Source organism: Microcebus murinus, chromosome 6 (assembly GCF_040939455.1).
Source record: "Microcebus murinus isolate Inina chromosome 6, M.murinus_Inina_mat1.0, whole genome shotgun sequence".
Taxonomy (NCBI): Eukaryota; Metazoa; Chordata; class Mammalia; order Primates; family Cheirogaleidae; genus Microcebus; species Microcebus murinus.
This window is the reverse complement of record NC_134109.1, coordinates 106,831,915-106,851,161: the sequence shown is the minus strand read 5'-3', so window position 1 is coordinate 106,851,161 and position 19,247 is coordinate 106,831,915. Positions and strand designations below refer to the sequence as shown.

The window sequence follows — 19,247 nt, the reverse complement described above, 5'->3', positions numbered from 1 at the left end:
ACCCACAGGTTATTTTTCTTTGTATAATCCCACAATTCATGTAAGCTTTCCTCAAGTCTCTTATTTTTCTGCTCTAACTCTGTGATTAACTTATTTGATTTGAATGAATTGTCTTCAATCTCTGAGATTCTTTTTTCTGTTTGGTCCACCCTATTTTTGAGGCTTTCCACTGTGTTTTGATTTACCCTGAATAAATTCTTCATATCGAGGATGTCTGATTGATTCTTCTTCAAGATATCGATCTCCTTAGTGAATCTTTGTTCCAATTCTTGTATCTTCTTTGTAGTTTCTTTGTGTTGGTTATCCATTTTTTCTTGCAGATCATTGAGCTTTCTTACAATCCAATTTTGGAATTCTTCTTCTGTCATTTTAGTGTTTTGGGTTTGTTCAGACTCCGTTTTTTGAGAGCTAGTGTATCTCCTAGAGGGAATATTTTCGGTTTGATTTTTTGAATTGTGTTGAGCCCTCCCCATCTGGGTCAATTGCTAGAGCTCCGTCTTCCACTTTTTTGTAGTTTCTTTATCAACCACTGGGGGGAGCTCTTCCACCACACTTGGAAGGCTCCCCTGATGGGGATAGTTTCAGAGGTTTCTCCCTAGATTTTGGAAAGAGTGGGTTTTCTTGTCGCGCCCCGCCTCCAGGGGTGGAGCCTACCACTTTGGGCAAGAGAGATGCGGGCTGAGGGGAGGAGGTATCTCCCCAGTCTGCCCTGCACCCCGGTGCCCCAGTGGCTGTAACTCCCCTCTGCTGTTAGACTTCTCAGTAGTTCCTTGATGGAGACAGGCCTGGCGAGCCAATGGCAGATTGTGTAGGGGTGGGATTTGCCAGGAGAGACTCTAGGCTGGGCGGGGGAGGGGGACTTGCCCGCTGACGGCTGGGCTGTGGACCCCCTCAGTGGAGACCACTAGCCCACTCGTAGGGCACCAGTACTGGGGGTGACTGATTAGGGTGCGGCCGGTGCCGGGATGGGAGCCTGGGTCAATAGGAAGCCCCGTAGCTTCCTCCATGCCGCCTGCATGACTGCCTGTTCAGCCAGAGCCCTCGCTTTTACTGACCCGCCCTGTGCGGTTTTATTCTCCCAGGTTCAGTTTCCTCCTGTCTTGGAGCCGTCTTAGCACGGGGTTCAGGGGAGACCACGCCGCCTTTCACCATCAACCACACCCTCCAGCACCCTCTTCTGCCGTGATTTCGCACCAGTTTCAGACAGGGCTCTGGCTGGGTGGGTGTGGAGGTCAATGGGGAAGCAAGGAGTTCTCCTGTGGGTCTGATCCCACTTCACCCCCTGGCCCGGTGGGCCGGCGCCCTACCACGTGCCCTATTGTTTGCGTTGCACTCTCCAGAGAATGCGATCTTATCTCCTGATCACCTTGTTTTCCCTTTTTGAGAGAGTCCCTCACTGCACCTCTGCTGATTCTCGATGCTGTCCTTGTAGTGGGGAGATCCACTCTCATGTAGGAGACCAAGATCTGTGTCTCCCTCTCTGGGAGCAGGAGTCCGGAGGGTTACCTCTACTCCGCCATTTTTCCCCCTCTGGTCAACCTATCAGTCTTAATATTCTTACCTATAGAAGGGCACAGCATCCTAATTCATGGATTTGCTATGAAGATTAAATAAGATTGTGTAAGAGTGCATAGCCCAGTGTCCGGCAGAGTGGACTCCTGTACTGAAGTATTGAGGAATAACTTGGGGTAACGCTTGCACAATACTGTGAATGTACTAAATGCCACGACTTGTACACTTGAACATTATTAAAATGGTGAATTTGATGTTAAGTGAATGTTGCCACAATAAAACATATAGAATAAATGGAGGTTTCCAGGCAGAAAATGTGGACAGAAAGAGTGGGAGGTAGCATTTTAGGCATAATAAATAGCTTCTGAGAGTTCTTGATGAAAGGCTGTACAGGACAGAGACAATAACAGCTTGTGGCTTGGTGCGGTGGCTCACACCTGTAATCACAGCACTTTGGGAGGCTGAGGTGAGAGGATCGCTTGAGGCCAAGAGTTTGAGACCAGCCTGGGCAGCATAGCAATACCCTGTCTCTAAAAAATAAAATAAAATTAGTTGGGCATGGTAGTGCACACCTGTAGTCCCAGCTACTTGGGAAACTAAGGTGAGAGGATTACTTGAGCCCAGGAGTTCGAGACTGCAGTGAGCTATGATCATGCCACTGCACTCCAGCCTGGGTGACAGAGCCAGACAGAGCAAGACTCTATCTCTAAAAGAAAAAAAAGAATGAAGTGTATAGGCACTCGACTACAGACTTCTCTCTAGTCAGGATGAGTTTCCATTGGCATTTTGATGTAAGTCATATTCCCTTCATTACCCACCAGGACAGCCTGAAAGAGTTTGTCAAACACTTTGCTGAAGTCAAGACCAAGGTGAAATCACTTTGAATGGAGGTGGAAGAGGTTTCATTTAAGTTGAGAGGTAAAGCCACGCTGAATATGCAGAGTGGGTCCCAGCCTTTCCTGCACAGTATAATTACCTGGGCAAGGTTTAACACATTGACTGCCACGTTAGAAAAAAAAATTTCCCCTGGGGCCACAGTGTTTTATTAAAATGATCCATTCTAATTTGTTATTTTGTATTATTTTCTGTGTGTGAGTTATATGCAACACAATCCATGGTTTTAGAATAAAATAGTCAATATTAATTGTAACAATAAGAACATAAAGTAAGATTTTCACTAACCAACTGCAGGGCTTTGCTTCAGGCAGCCCTGGGCTCAAAACTAGCCTGAGTTAAATACAACTCATGTGGCAGTCAGTGTGGTCAAGAAATGCACGTGAGATTGCAACTCTGGGTGGTGCACATGCCTGAGTGTTTTACTGCAAGCTTCTCAGGGGATTCTAACACAGAGACAAGGTTGAGGACCTGTGTAAGCTGATGGGTTAAAGTTATTTTTATCTAAGGCATGTCCTGTTCTCTAATTGGCCCAGCCACACATGGAGCACCCAAAACCAACATGTGACAAGCAGCTGACTTTCTCTTTAGAGGGGCTACTTGAAGCCATGTGACTAGAATGAGAATCAGGCCAGAGAAAGCACAAACATGTTAACAAAGCAGATAGTTCAACCGCTTTATTGTATTTTTACAATAATAAAAATAAATTAGTCACACACAAAAATAGTTGTCATTTTTGCTGATGAGAAAACAGACTGCATTTACTCATATGATTCACCTTCTACCCTTCACCTGCTTACATAATAACTTAACACTACACGGCGACGTGGAGTTGACAGAGTATTTAGTGGGGTCCTTGCTCTCGGCTGTGCAGTTCACAGGCCAGTCCTGGGCCCTGGCCCCAGCAGTCCCCAGCGGGGACTGAGGAGGCGTCAGCGCAGTGAAAGCCACCACATCCTGGAAGCCCCTCCCTGACCCTGCCGGGTCCCCAGGCACCAGCACGCCTCCTGAGCAGCTGCCGCCCGCCATTCCAAAGATGGGGTATAACAGACCCTCAAATTCCCGTCTCCAAATGTTTGGGGATGAGGAGAAGGCAGATTATATGAGGAAATGTAATATTTAAGATGGAAAAGTGGTATTCTGGTTCAGGCACGATGCCAGGGGTGAAAGCCCCTAAGTGAGTCGAAAAGCAGAGGAATTTATATTCGCTCTTAAACACCAAGGCGTTGGACGAAGCAGTATGTACTAAACAATCGCAGCTACGGACTCAGTTAATGCGACGTTATTGTGCGGTGATGTTTCGGGAAGCTGGGTTAGTATGATCAAATCATTTCACACAAATGTGGATCGCATATGCAAATAAATACCTATTAGATCCCCTTAAAATTAACATACTCTAAATAATAGAACTATTTTGGTGTTGTGACTCATTCTGCTGATAGAATTCAGAATACATATTTCCTATAAACATCTTGTATTTACAAAGAACAACATAATAAGTTATAACAAAGTATATCCTTCTGTCGGCCGAATGGGGCAGGGGCGGGGGCAGGCGGGAGGGGGTGCTGCCCTCCCACCCGGCCGGGCTCGGCGTCTGGAGCTGCTCAGACAGGTGGCTGCAAGTTTCCTCCCTCTTGTGGCCGCTTTCCCCCAGCACTACGGACATCTCCCATCGTCACACACTGAATGGGACCAGGAATGGGCATGGTTCAGGGTGGAGAGAATCATTTTGTTCTGGGAAAGGTTCGGGACAGCAAGATGAGCTGAGAGAGGACAGGGTGCGTAAGGGGTCCTGGGCTGTCGAAGCTGGGACTCGGGCAGGCAACTCAGCGTCCTGACGTTTATTTCTCAAAGCAGGGCCAGGCAGGGCAGCTCTGACCACGTCACTAGTGGGTCTCTGACACCTGAGGCCGCATTCGGCTCAGGAGAGGGTACCACAAGGGCTTCACAATGGCTGACACGGTGGCGAAAGTCAGAAATGGGAAGTGTGTGCTGTGTCCTTGCTCCATCCCAGACCAGATGAATGAGGCTCAACTCTTCTACTTACAGAATCACGAAAGCCCCGCGTTGCAAAGGACGCTAAACAGATGCTGGAATCCCCTCCCAGCGCCCCTGACAAAGGGCCATTCGGTCTCTGCTGCCACCTGCAGTGATGGTTCAATCACCACCTGGCACAGAGTCCCTCTACCTTCAGAAGGCTCCAACTTATAGAAAGTTGGTTATTCTGCAAGAGCCGAAACCTGCCTCCCTTAGCTCCCCCTCCCGGTCCTGGCACAGCTGCCACCGTGCCCTGTCTCTTCTCCAGCCTGCGCTTTCTCAGGTCCTCCCGCCGTTTCCGGCGGTCTGCACCCTCCACCCGGACCGGGCGCTCTCATCTGAGCGTCACACGGGACCAACATGCTTAGAGCGTGGTTCCGACAATCACAGACAACATGTGGTGTGACTCTTGCCAATGTTTTCTCCTTACGTGGCCTGTTTGTGGGTTTTGTTTGTTTGTTGGCGGTTCCATCCCATTTTTGGACTCACATTGAGCTTAGTCACCTGTAATTCTTACATCTCCCTCACCTTGTACTTGCGTAGTTTTTCTTCTTAGTTCAAAGGTAGGGCTTTATGTTTCTTCCTGGTGAGTTTGTAAGGTACAGATTTTATTCTAGTCTCCCTGACCTTTTTCGATCCAGAACCCGTCACCCCGGCCATAAGCTCTCTGACTCCATGCCATCCACGAGTTGTACTGGTGAGGCATCTATTTTCCCATCCAAGCCACATTAAATATGTTTTATATGACAAAGATCAAATGGTGGTCACCTGCCAGGTTGACCTAGATTATTCAGCCTATTTTAAGAAAAATCATGTTTCTTTTTATGGCTCACATTTACGTGTTTTTCCTTATTAGAAAGTTGATATTCAAACTCTAAAATGGCTACATTAATGAGAAAAAAAGACGGTGGTTTAGAAAGGTGCTAGTGATCTCTGGATTTCTCTGTCTGCTGCAAACTTGATGAAAATTCATTAAGCTGTTGTCTGTCATTTTTAAGAATGCCTTTGCAAGGCCACTCTTTTTAAAGGGAGGAGTGGTGAAAGCTAAACGCCTTGAGAATAAGTAGATGACAATGCTCACGGAAACGAAGGAAAAACAAACCCCAAAGAACCTGGGCCAGAGGGGCTGGGCAAAGGGACAGCGGGGCAGTTCTGAGAGCGTCAGTCGCGCTGGAGCTCCCCGAGGGCGGGTCCCCATGCAGGGGAGGGCAGGAGCAAGCCTCCCTCCCACTGAACTGCCTCCCTGTAGGGGCCCTCTGCAAGGTTTCTTTTGTTTTTGTTTTTCAGTCCTGTGTTTCTTAAGCTGTCCCTTTTCTATGGAGACAACTGCAAGTCGCTGTGAGGGTGGGCAGGACTGACTGTGTTAAATGGCCCTTGCATGGCGGCAAGAGGCGCGATGTCCTTTTCCAGTAAGTAAAACAGCAAACTATTTCTGTTAGGAGCTTGGTTGATTTTTGTGAGGAAAACATATAACAGCTCTAATTTACGCTTTTTAAAATTCAGTGCAAGGAGTGAGGTGATCCTGCACATAGGACAAAAGCAGTGTTCAAATGCAAATTTCAGTTCCACGTGTGTGTGTGTGTGTGTGTGTGTGTGTGTGTGTGTGTGTGTGTGGGCAGTGAGAGGCCCAGGGAGGAGATGGCAGGTGGGAGAGCGGGAGGGCGCTGGAGGGAGGCGGAGACATGCCCGGAGGAGAGTGTCCCCAGGACGCGGCTTTTCTTAGCCTCCCTCCCCAGGAAAGTCAGCACCGGAAACGGCCAAGGCCCTGATTGCACTGTGCTAGGAGAAAGGCATTTTGCTGAAATAAGAAACTGGGAAATTAGTAAAAATTGGATCACTAAGACAAATAAGTTGATTAAAAACCTCTGTTCTAGTAATCACGAACCTTTCCAGAGATCAAGAATGCTAATCTGTTTGTTGGAAGAAAAAAAGAGACTTCTCATTCAGGTAATTTTTTCCTCTCCAAGACAAGGGGTTGAGCCACTGCTGCTGCCCAACTGCACAGCGGGCAGGCGGGGAGGGTCGCTGTCCTTTTAAAGAACTGTTAGGCCACATCCAGGAGCCACAGGACACCTCAGACGCTAACGATACAAAGCCGTCACTAGCCAGGCCCAGTCATGAGGAGTCCTGCGGTGGAGTGGCTGAGATGTTCACCTCCCACTGGACAGAGACCGCTTGTTAAGGACGCTGAGGTCCCTGGAGCGTGGCGGCCCAGGCCTGCTGGGCGGCTTTGGCACTAGCACACATTCCCCTACCCTGGGCTAAAATCAGCCTTCCTCTTCCACCTGTGGCTCTAGCCCTGCCTTCCAGCGTGAAAGCAAACCCTCCCCAAGTGTTCCCAGCCAAGAACACTTTGGCCTGCTCAGCAAGTCCCCACGGCAGCTGCACTCCCCTGTGACAAGAAGTGACAAGCAGCAAGGGGGAGAGGCGGGCGCTGAACAGCACCCGCCAGTGTGCTTGGCTCTCTGGTCTCCCCGGAGTCTGAACCTCAGCCCGGCTCCTACCTGCAGAGTCCCATGAGAACACGGTGACGGGGGCCTGCTTCTGGGAAATGGAGCCTGGACGCTCCAGGGACAGAGGCTGGGAGGGCGTCTACAGAAAGGCCACACATTTGCTGAAAGCCCAATGTTAGTGGAAACCTAACGGAGTGTGTCAGACTGGGCCGGTGATGTGGCTTCCAAAAGCTGCAAATGATCATCAAACTGGTAGATTTCCAAGTAAAAGAGATAATGGGAGAAATCTAGTTGCTAAGAATCCACACTTGCTTTAAAAGGGAAATATGCCCAGGACCATAAATAAGAGAAATTTTCTACAAGTTCAAAATTTGTTCAGGCTAGTATTTTTCTTAATGGATAAAATTTACACCTTCCTCTCAGCTGGGATTTCAGATGGTCCCGTCAATCCATGTGCACTGCAACCCCCTTCAGGCCTACGGCCCCGGGACTGGAGAGCTGGGTGCAGTGAACTGGCCAGACGGGGAGGGGTCCACAGCCCCTTCTCCCAGCCAGCGGCGCTAATGCAGCTCTGCCTGCTCGAGCCTGCGCTGGGGTGTGGGGAGGGTTGCGTGGGGGAGGCCAGAGAGAGAAATCCATGATTGAAACCAGAAAGACCAAAGGGAGATTCTAATATGACAGAGGCTCTTTGGCAGGACACACTGGCTGGACGTCCCCCTGGGCCGAGCGCAGGAGTCTGCTCTGCCGCAGACAGGCTCTGTGGCCGGGGCCCCTGGCTAGGGTTCACGGAGGGGCAGCGCCCGGATGGAATCAGCATTGCAGGCGATCGCCTGGCTTCCCCAGTGGCTTGCTTCTCTCACGGCCAGTTCTGGTAAGGATGGAGTTTAATGAAACCTGCAGAGAGTCCTGCAACTAGGATCTGTAGCTTTGCGGGAAGAGAAGATAGAAACAGAATCTGAGACAACTAAGTGCTGGGGGTAAAGACCTGACTTGGCTGGAGGAAAGAGCTCGAAGGCGTGCGGGCTCTGCCTGCATTCTGGGAGCCTGCTCAGCCTCCCGGTCGGAAACGAAGCCGCAGGCTCCACACTTGCGGCTCTGGACAAGCCCCGGCTGGGTACTGGCAGAGGTGAAGGTTATGTGTCGGATGACGGGGTTACGGACACGGCTTTGCCCTTGAATGGGTGAGTGTTCCTGGTAGGTCAGTTACCTAAGTTGAGCCTCAGTTTCCTGGTCAGTAAAATGGGGATAAGATTCACCCTCTGCCGCCCATTCTGGGACGTTGTGAGCTGCTAATGAGCTAATAGCTGTGAATACACCTGCTAAACAATAAAGTACTAAGTTTACATGAGATATCTGTGTCATAAGGCAGGACAGCACTCTAATGTTTGGAGAATGACAATAGGCACAGCCAGGCTGAGGTAACAGAGGGACACACGTGTCTCAGCAAGGCTTAGTGGTGCTTTGGGGCGGGGCCACTGCCTCCTCTGACTCTCCAAAGAGTGCTCATTTTGGAAAACCCGGTAGCACCAGAGACTAGAGGCAGTCTCTGCAGTGGCCCATCTGCTGACTGGGAAAGTGCTGGGACGGGGTTGGGCCAAGAGCCACGCGCACTTTCCACGGCTGGTTTGCAGAGAGCACCGTTAGCAGGCGCCAGGTCTCAAGGAGGGGTCATGAGTACATGGCAATGCTTGAAGAACCAACGACGGCTTTCAAACATCCTGTGCACAAAGCTCCTCGGTAGCACGTGGTACACACACCTCACCAAAGGCGGGGGCGGTGACTAAGTTGGCTGGCAGCGGCCGGGGCCAGGAGCCCTGGCGGAGCGGCAGCCGGCCAGGCACACGTGGCGCTTTCCCTCTGGCGGCCGGGCTGTTATCTGCTCCCCAGGAAGCCCCCGTGCCTGTTGGCCACACGCGTGCAGGAGGCGCAGCAGGCTGTCTTGTAGTAGTTGTACACACAGAGCCGTGCCTGGACCACCACGTTGCAGTTGTAGTACTTGTCCTTGCAGTTTTCGTCTGCAGCAAAGAGAAGAAAAGAGTCCCTGAGCACAGGAGGCGGCCGGGACCAAGGGAAGAGAAAGGGCAGCGGTGTGGCTGTTAGTTACCTCTGTGGTGTGAGCCTGTGCTGAGAGCCTACGGTTTTCTCTGTCTTGTAGTGTCATTATAGTGGAATTAGGCGTAGAGGATAATTCAATGAACTGGGTCCTCGCTCTTCAGTTTAAGAACAAAACATCACCAGTGTGGATACAGTCCCAGAGTTCACTCCCTAATCGCTTCCGCCTTCCTCCTCACCCCTCCAGGGGCAATGAGGGCCCAAAGTTGGTGTTTATTATCCCAAAACATTTCTTTATACTTGAACTGTACATGATGATATCTCTAACCAATCTGTGATGTTTAAACTTAAACAAAAAATGTATATTTTATATACTCCTTGGCAACTTGCTTAACAGTGGATTTGTGCAATTCATTCATGTTTAATGAACACGCCAAGCAATTCATTTTCATTATTGAATCGTATTCCCTTGTAAATATATTCCATACTTTATTTATTCATTTTCCATTAATAGGCATCTAAGTTGTTTCCAGTGTTTTTTTTTTTTTTTTTTTGAGACAGAGTCTCACTCTGTTGCCTGGGCTAGAGTGCCGTGGCGTCAGCCTAGCTCACAGCAACCTCAAACTCCTGGGCTCAAGCAATCCTTCTGCCTCAGCCTCCCAAGTAGCTGGGACTACAGGCATGCACCACCATGCTTGGCTAATTTTTTCTATATATTTTTAATTAGCCAATTAATTTGTTTCTAATTTTAGTAGAAACAAGGTCTCACTCTTGCTCAGAGCTGGTCTTGAACTCCCAAGCTCAAACCATCTGCCCGCCTTGGCCTCCCAGAGTGCTAGGATTACAGGCGTAAGCCACCGTGCCCAGCCCTTGTTGTTTTTAATGGAAGAGTCTTGCTATGTGGCCCAGGCTGGCCTCAAAGTCCTGGGCTCAAATGATCCTCCTGCCTCAGCCTCCTGAGTAGCTGGGACTACTGGCGCTCCACCACTCCCAGCTACAACCCTCTTTTAAGTAATTTTGTTACACATCCTCTCTCTGGGCCTTGCTGGGTCATGAGGTACATACAACTTTACTAGGTATGATTGGTTTGCTCTCCAAAGTAGGTGTAACTACATGCCTGTTGGTGGAAGAGAAGAATTCCCTTTTCATCTTATGTTTATTTTTTACTAGTCTAGCAAATGTCCCCATGTGAGGTTGAACACATCATCATAGGTATATTTGCCATCCAAGTTTCCATTTTTATGAATTGCTTTTCCTATCCCATTTCTAACTTAGTTACAAATGATTCATGGAAATTTTTGATATAAAATGGATCTGATCTTTTGTTGGTTATATGTGTTGCAAATATCTTCTCCAGCCTGTGGTTTTTCTTATCACTTTGTTTATGGTATTGTTTGATAAACAGAGAAATTTAATTTTAATTTTAATGTAATTGACATTATAATATTTTCCTTTGTGGTTTGAAATTTTTGTTTCATTTAAAACACCCTTTCCTATTCTAAAATAAAAACTAAAATTTCCCACGTTCGCTTCTAAAAGTTTAAAATTTTTCTTTTCACATTTATTTCTCTACTACAGCGGGGTTTGGGGTGTGTGTGTGTGTGTGTGTGTGTGTGTGCATGTGATGAGAGAAAGGAATTCAATTTTATTGGTTTTTTTCATATATGTATAAATAATTGTCTCATGACCAATTGCATTGTTTTATCATTTCCCCACAGATCTGTAATGCTACCTCCATCAAATTTCAAGCATCCTTTATATACGTGAACTTATTTCTGGGCTCTCTGTTTGGTTCTGTTGGCTGATTTCTCTATCCTGGTGCCAGTATGTCTTGACGTGTGATAGCAAAAGTTCCCCAGCGTCATCAAAACCGCCTTGGCTAGTCTTGGCTCCTCACTCTTGCTCTTTTATATAAACTTTAGACACAATTTTTCTATGAAAAATCCAGATTTTGATTAACATTGCTTGAATTTATAGATTAATTTGGGAAAGAATTGACAATATCCTTCTCAGCTGCTTGCTTTTTTTGTCTTTAGATACACTTTTTTTTCTTGTCACTTTGTCTTTTGCTTTCTAGGATAGATACATTTTTGAATCATAACATCTATCACATTCTTTTTCGGGGCATCAGCATATTCTGCCAAATGTGTTCTAACATCATTGAATCATTTCCTTCTATTAATAGAAATGTAATTGCTTCCAATTTTATGAGTTACAAGAAATTATACAATTCATTTATTTATTGAGCACTACTTTTTTTTTTTTTTTTTTTTTTTTTTGAGATGAAGGCTGGCCTTGAACTCCTGGGCTCAAGCAATCCTCCCACTCGGCCTCCTGAGTAGCAGGGACTACAGGTATGCCCTGGAGCATTTCTTCAGCCTCTTATGGTAGATTTGTTCACATCCTTTCATTCTTTACAAAATTGGATCACATATCGTTTTAAAAAAATTAATTAGAGTGAGCTCTCTCTGTATTAAGGATTTAACTCTTTGTTTACTTTGATGGCATTTATTTGATTTTAGGACACTATCAATTGTAAGATGATTTAGTAATGGCTTTCTAGGATAAAATGAAAGAGTTTTATAATTTATTCAGATTTAAAAAAACTGACAATTGTACACATTGACCCACATACTCACATACTATTTTCTTCTTCAACATTATAATCAAAATGTGCACCTAAGCCTTCTTTACTGTCAGAGTCTACACAGATTTTTGGTGTCAACAACCCTCCAGGATATATCCTGTGTGTCAGAACTCTGGCTAGTGCCCTGGGCATTTTTGGTAACTTTGGCTTTGACAGTATAATTTTGAGACATATCAAAAAATCCTGAGGTTTTGTCTACACTTCTTATGCTTCCTATTTTGTTAATCTCATCTTTTCCCTATTTTCCTTAGTTGGACTTTGTATTTCTAGAAGAGAAATAGTTTTTCTTTCTTGAAAAGACACCACAGACAAATGCAGGAGACAAAAAGCAAGAGTGGTAAAAAAATTTGAACCACATCATATTCATGGGCGACCTTTTGACAAAAACGTGTGGCGGTGAGCGACAGCCCTTCAGAGCACATGCATTGGTTAGACCACCATTCCCGGCTGTGAAGGTCGTACAATCACTTCCAAGGATCTGGCAGTTCTGACTGTCTTTAGCAAAGCTCTAACCAACTGAGCCAGCTAGCCACCCTATCTGACTGTCTGTAATTATATTTCCTGGTCTGAGACAGACAGGCAATTTCACGTATCTAACTTTTCAATGCTGTGTTATAATGTTATCTTTCAAAAGTTTAAGTAACAATTTGTGATCCAGATTTAAATTAAGTTTCAACTGTGTGGTGTTGCCAATGCAAATAAGTTAATGGAGGTGACAGTTTTGGTTAATGGATGAACATTTCTGTGTGCATAAACTGGCCACAGTAATTATTAATCTGTCACCATTAATTCCTGGGCTTCCTGGCTGGGCATTTTCTTCTTATATTGATTGTGACACATTCTTGTAAGGTGTGTTTCAAATATTTTCCTATCCTATCCTCTTCTTCTCCCTCTCTGTTCTCCCCTTTCTTCCTTTATTCCAACTTGGGTTATGATGTCCTTAACAGGAGAAACAGTTTAAATTTATTATATTCTCACAGTAAGCAATACAGCCTCTGGGTTTTGGGTCTAGCTTACAAAGGATTTCACTGACTCCAAGATATTTATTTTTTCAAGCATTTTTTTCCGAGTATTTTCTCCATTAGGATCTTTAATCCATTGGACATTTGTATCATTTGTATATGGTATAATGAAAGATTTAGGTTTTTTTCCCTTCAAAATGGATCTTCAATGGTCTCTATACAATGGAAGTGCCTCCTTTCTCTACTTGTTTGACATTCAACCTTTATCGGACTTAACTTCCCTTGTCTAAAGAATGTTCAGAATTCTGTATTGTGACACTGGTATGTCATTTCTGCCTGTGTCAGCACCGTATAGCTTTAGTTTCTGAAGCTTTACATGTCAGATATATGGCACTTACAGCTCCCCTCGGGAACCGTCTTTTATCGTCGTTACAACATCGAGTGTTTCTCTCCAGGAACATGTTAGCGCCTCTATCCACATTTCCTCTATGTTCTACAGCAAGATTTTTAATTTTTAATTATTTATTTTTCTACCTAGGTCTCATATACTCCTTGTTAATTTTCTTCCTATGGAATTTACATTTTTCAGTTGCTACTGGGAATGGCCATCTCCATGATATTTGCTTGCCAGTCATTGCGCTTGGTTAGAAAGCATCTGTTCTGTGACTGGCAGATCTTCCCTGGGATAGGGAGGATGTTGGGTCAATACACTAAAAGCTTTGATTTGGCCCACAGCAGGAGGAATCTATTGCATGACAGCTTATTGATATATTAATGTTTCCTTTGATGTGAGGACAAGGAAAGTAAATCAGTTCTTAGAAGACCGTGAAGAATTCTAATAAAGAGACTTAGCACGCTTCTAGTCTGCAACCAGCCCCGACCACGCCTGGTGGCATATTCTCAGAAGACTTGGGATGGCGTTTGGGGGCATCCAATATGCCTCTGGAGAGGCATCTTCACCCACCTGACGCTTCCTCTCTTTGTGCAAGGCACCATCTTTGATTTTTCGGCCGTACTTCAGTTCCCCTGCTGGGATAGGGTCCCTGCTGTGAACTGCAGCCCACTAGAGGCCTAACCTCCCTCACTCTCACCAACGCCTTCCTTTGGGAAACTGGCCCGTTTCAAGGCTGCAGGCTGGGGTCTTTTGAATTGCAAAGCTGCCATTCCTTGCAGGACCCTGACTGTTGTGTAGCCTAGATCTTCCTGCTGTCACTCCAACCCTTGAGTCACTGTGTCCCCCTGGACTCAGAGCCTGCACTATGCCCCTCAGATGTGTGGTCAGACTCCCCATCACTGTCTCTACCCTTTCTGGGGCCTTCTCCCCCTTCCTCCCTTCTCTGCCACCCGCTGCTGAGGTCCCAGCGTCTCCTCACGTGGTCCAGCTTATACCAGTTTGCACGTACAATTAAAAGTTGAAATTTTACTACTTTGACCTCAAGGATGATAGAGCCTTTGAATGCAATCTTTGAATGTATTTTACCATCTTAATTAATTCACACTGAAGTTTGTCTTTTGGTGGGTGGCTTAGCTAACCACTGTGCTATGAATGGTTGTTGATCTTAAACTATGAAACTGATAATACCAAAAGCACTTTGACCCTCTGAACTCCAGGACAGTGCACAAGGTCACGGAGAGGCCTAGATGGGTTTGGGACTTTTACACCAGACAACTGGACAGAGCTTAAGGCAGATGGATCTTTTCTCCAAGGTCAGAATCCCTACTTACCGACTTCAGGGACACAGTCCTGAGGGTTACACGATTCTCTCTCTTCTGGTTTCAACTGAAGGTCACAGAGATTACTTAGGGTCATGTCATCAGACAGACACCGCACCTCCCGAACCCGGAAGCCGCCCTGGCAGCTCTTGGAGCACTGCACGGGAACAAAGGGAAAAGTCTGATTTCTTGGCAGACTGATAGCTCAGTGCACAGGAGGGGAAGACACTGGAAAATTTCAACATCTCCAAAGGAGATAGACCATTACAACAACCCCCCACGCACCTGCCAACCAGCTTCACCCACGAGCCACTCACGGCCGGGTGCGTCCCATCTATACCCCAGACACTCCCATTCCTCCCACTATTTTAAAGCAAATCTAGACATCATATCACTTCGTCCATATTATTTTAGTTTGTGGCTCTGAAAGACAAAATACCATTATTATATCTAGAAATTAATAATAGTTTCTTATTATCTTCAAATATAGATTCAGTGCTCCTAATTCGACTAGTCTCATGAATCCTACAGATTTTTAAATGCAGGGTTTTTTCCTTTAAAAATCAGGATCTACATCAGGTTTGCACATGGCAGTTGCCTGATGTCTTTTATGACTCTTTCAGTCCACAGGTTTCCCCGCCACTGTCTTTTTCCCTCTTGCACTTAGAGCTGAGTCATTTGTTCTACAGAGTTTCTCATAGTCTGGATTTTGCTGACTGTATCCCCATGGTGTAGTTTAACACGTTCCTCTGTTCTCTGTATTTCCCGAATGCTGGAACTTGGATCTAGAAAAGGCTTTAACAGGTGCAGGTTATTTATTTATTTATTTGAGACAGAGTCTCACTCTGTCCCCTGGCTAGAGTGCAGTGGCATCATCATAGCTCACAGCAGCCTCAAACTCCTGGGGTCAAGCGATCCTCCTGCCTCAGCCTCCCTAGTAGCTGAGACTACAGGTGCACACTGCCACACCTGACTAATTTTTCTATTTTTAGTAGAGATGGGGTCACACTCTAGCTCAGGCTGGTTTTGAACTCCTGAGCTTAAGCAGTCCTCCTGCCTTGGCCTCCCTCAGCGCTAGGATTACAGGCATGAGCCACTGCACCTGGGACAGGTGCAGGTTTAATTTTTTTTTTTTTTTTTTTTTTACAGCAGGCTGTCTCTTTTTTGGTGATGTTAGTGGCCACTGATGTGCAATGCTCAGATCCGTTAGTTCATTTGGGGTGGAAAATGGTAGTGTTATAATTCTATCATTCCGTCTTTTATTAGCTAGAACTCTTTTATAAAGAATCCTCCCCCTGCCACCTTTACTCCTTGGCTACCCAGTGGTATGGTTGGTTTCAGGAAGGCAGGGCACACGCTGATTCTTTCCCTTCACCCACCAGTGTTCAGAATAATGAGTTGGTTCCCTAACATCTGGTAATGACAACCTATTAGTTTTTTAAATGAATTATTATAAACTAATTATAAACAGATGGATTTAAACATCCATTATATAATAATAAATATTCAATAATAGATAATATTTATTATTCTTACTGATGCTCAAACTGTCACATCAATGGCTAGCAGGAACTGCAAAAAGTTGTCTCTGAGTCCTTGTGACATAAACTCCATTGTCTTTGAGAACTTGCTTGCTGCCTGGTATGCAGAGATGTTCCAACCTAACTTTTACACGTGCTGTCCCAGGTCTGGAACCAGCTGCCTTCTCTGAATCGCTGGTTCCTTTGAGTGGAGGGTGGCCTTTCAGCGCCACATTCTGGATGATTTGTGCCCTTTGCCTCTGGGTTGGTGTTTAGGGTTTTAGGCTCGTTTGGCCATCAGTCCTCTACAGCAGCATGTTTCCAAATGTGGTCCAAGGACACCCGCACCCAACTCACCTCAGGAGCTTGTTAAAAATGCAAATTCCTTGGCCAGGATAGACCCAGAGTTGGTCTTTTCAAACAAGATCCCTAGATGAATTTTATGCACACTGAGCCACCGTTTTATGGCCTTTACAATTTAGAAACCAAGGCCATCCAACCTCAGGCTCCCTGACCACGCAGGCTAGGCCAGGGAGCGCCCCAGGACGGCTGTCTCGAGTGGACTGCCGCAGGCTCCCCTCTAGGGCTGAGCCCAGCGCCTGGCCCAGGGGCATCTACGGGAGGACAGCGGGGGAGCCGTGTGCTAGTGCAGTCTCCACCAAGGGCGCCAGGACTTACCATGCTCCATTCTGTGTGAAACCATTTGGCTCCGCAGGGCTTGAGGTGGCAGGATTGCTGGCTGGGCGGCCTCTCCAGGAAAGAGCATTCATAGGGGTCTAGCACTTCAAAGGTGTCTGCGTTCTTCTTGACACAAATCACCTCCCTCTGTTGCGTCCCACTCCCACACTCCATGGAACACTGGGGAAGGCGGCAGAGAAAGATGGGTGCCATGTGACGGAAAGGGGGTGACAACTACTGTCTATCAGGGATGTGCATGAAGGACATCAGCAACTCCAGCACTGACTCAGTGAGGGAGAGCCAAGGCGGCCTGGGACAAGCTGCTGGAGGACAAGGTGCGTGTGGATTCTAGCTTTCCCGGCAGTTCTGTCTCCAGAGTGGAGAGTAGGTGCCCTGAGCTGTCATGCCTTTAGGGTGCTGGTCAGTAAGATCACGTTGCCTCCTGTGCTGAGAGTGAAATAGTTTCCCTTAAACTCCCCTAACGGGGACACGCCAGCCAGTTAATTTGGTTGTTTCTGTCCAGTAGACTCTGAGACCTCAGAGGTGTTAAAACAATGAATTGACATCTGGTTTCATTTCTATTCTCCTAGGGGATGGATGCTGTGAGTGAACGAGCCTCTCAGAGCCTGCACACCTGTGGATGAGGGGCTAATTAAAGTTCTTTGAACACAAAAAGCCGAGAAGAAGACCTAGGCTTGGGATCATGTCCCCTTCCAACAAGGAGGTCAGCAGGAACTTTCACCCGGGAGCGTAATCCGCTTGTCTGCTGACATGGTGCTGGGTGGGCACGCGGGGCGGTGCCACAAAGGGGCAAGTTCGTGTGTGGGTGCACTTTGTTAGCTCATAGAAATACAATGTATGTGACTGTCTGCTCATAAATTATCCACCTAGTATATATGACTTTATAAAATGTTTTTTGCTCATGTTTGGTTTACTCAATACTTTTTGATTAAAAAATTCTAAAGCTGTGATCTATATACTTTTCTAGACTGTAACCAATCTGCTACTTTCATGAAAAGCTTGTAACAATGTGCAATGTTGAAACTCTGAATACTAGCATTGCTGTCTGTATGCACATAATCCAATAAAAATAGAGGGACAGAAAAACATCTATAAACAGAAAAAAAAAAAAATCAGGAAACTCCCAAACCAACAAATGATGCATCGGTCACACAGGCTGTCAATAAGCTTAGGCTGCCACTGTCAGCAGTTGGAGCTTTGTGCCTTCTTCATTTTCATCTTCATGATGTCCAGAAAGCCACAAGATTTCTTAGTCTGTTTTCCTATTTTCTCCCATATTAGTTTATGAGTCGATTTGGAGTGTATTCATGTTTTGTCCCTCTCCTCCCGGTGCTGCAGTCAGTGGAGGGGTCAGAGGTAGGACAGACGCAACGGCTGCGCAGGCACAGGTCTGGCCTCCCTGCAGCAGAGGCGGGGTGCGTGCGGGCGGGTGCGTGCGGGCGGGTGCGTGGCCGGGGCGGCACACTGCACTGTCAGGGCTCGTGGAAACCCCGCTAGCTCTGCGTCCCCGCCCTAGACGCTGCCTCCACCCAGGTCTCTGTTGTCCCACCTGCAAAGTCAAGGGTTTGGGAACGTAATCTGAAAGACCCTCAATGCTCTGAGATTCTACACCTGTGCTGCGTGCTTGGCAGAACAGCAGACTGCAAACCTTGGGCAAAACCCGAAGTTCTCTTCTGCCACTTTCGGATAGTCCTTGAAGAGATGAGGCAATTAAGGGAGAATGAGCGAGTCTCAGCCTTCTCCAACTGCACGTGCCTGGAAATGGCAGAATACGTCTGTCTGGGAATAAGTGAATCGGTGTGTGTGTGTGTGCGTGCATGCAAGAGACAGCACTGAAAACAGTAAAGGGCACTCACTCATCCTTGGTGGGCCAGAAATTATGGGGAATCTTTGAAGGGTGAAAGACAGTTGAGACCAAATCGAAGGAGGAAACCATAGTCCGAAATGCACACAGAGGAGGACCCCTAGCCAAGAGGGAGCAGCTCAGGTGCTTCAGGCGAGATTGGTGGTGGACATGAAGATCAGGAGGGAGGCTCAGGGCAAAAAGTGGTCAGGTGAGTCACTGCCCAGCAGCAGCCGGGCTGGCCTGACTGTGCCCAGGAGGAGGAAGCAAAGAGGCATCTGCCCTACCTGGAAAATTCACATGGAAGTGCAAAGTGAAGTCATTTCCAGATATTCAAAGGCCCAGAATATTCAAAAAGCCACCCACCAAAAGACAAACTTCAGTGTGAATTAATTAAGACAGTAATACATTCAAAGATTGCATTCAAAGGCTCTATCATCCTTGAGGTCAAAGTAGTAAAATTTCAACTTTTAATTGTACGTGCAAACTGGTATAAGCTGGACCACGTGAGGAGACGCTGGGACCTCAGCAGCGGGTGGCAGAGAAGGGAGGAAGGGGGAGAAGGCCCCAGAAAGGGTAGAGACAGTGATGGGGAGTCTGACCTCATTCTGGGCCTTTGAATCCTATTTGAAAGACTTACTGGGTTATGGTCTCTAACAAAGTGAAAAGACAAAACAAAACAAAACAAAAAACCAGGAAGAAAACACAGAACACAAAAGCAGAAGTTGGTAAAGACACCAGTAAAGGATGATTAATAATGGACATTAATAATGGGTACTGGGTTTCTTTCTGGAATGATGAAAATGCTCTGGAATTAATGCTGATGGTTGCACAACTTTGTGCATATACTAAAAAACACCAAGTTGTAGACTTTAAAAGGGTGAATTTGATAGCACGTGAATTATATTTCAATAA

At 46.5% G+C, this 19,247-nt stretch overlaps 1 protein-coding gene across 1 annotated transcript in view; it reads right to left on the bottom strand.

Moving 5' to 3' along the window:
* Nucleotides 1-3,068: 3,068 nt before the first annotated feature.
* Nucleotides 3,069-19,247, bottom strand: part of THSD4 (thrombospondin type 1 domain containing 4) — a 595,645-nt gene continuing 579,466 nt past the window's right edge. The window contains exons 16-18 of the mRNA XM_076004516.1: nt 16,469-16,648; nt 14,283-14,427; nt 3,069-8,911 (exon numbers count right to left, since the gene is read on the bottom strand). Of these exons, the coding sequence (XP_075860631.1) occupies nt 8,769-8,911; nt 14,283-14,427; nt 16,469-16,648 (468 nt within the window). The 3' untranslated portion in view covers nt 3,069-8,768. The remainder of the gene's footprint in view (nt 8,912-14,282; nt 14,428-16,468; nt 16,649-19,247) is intronic.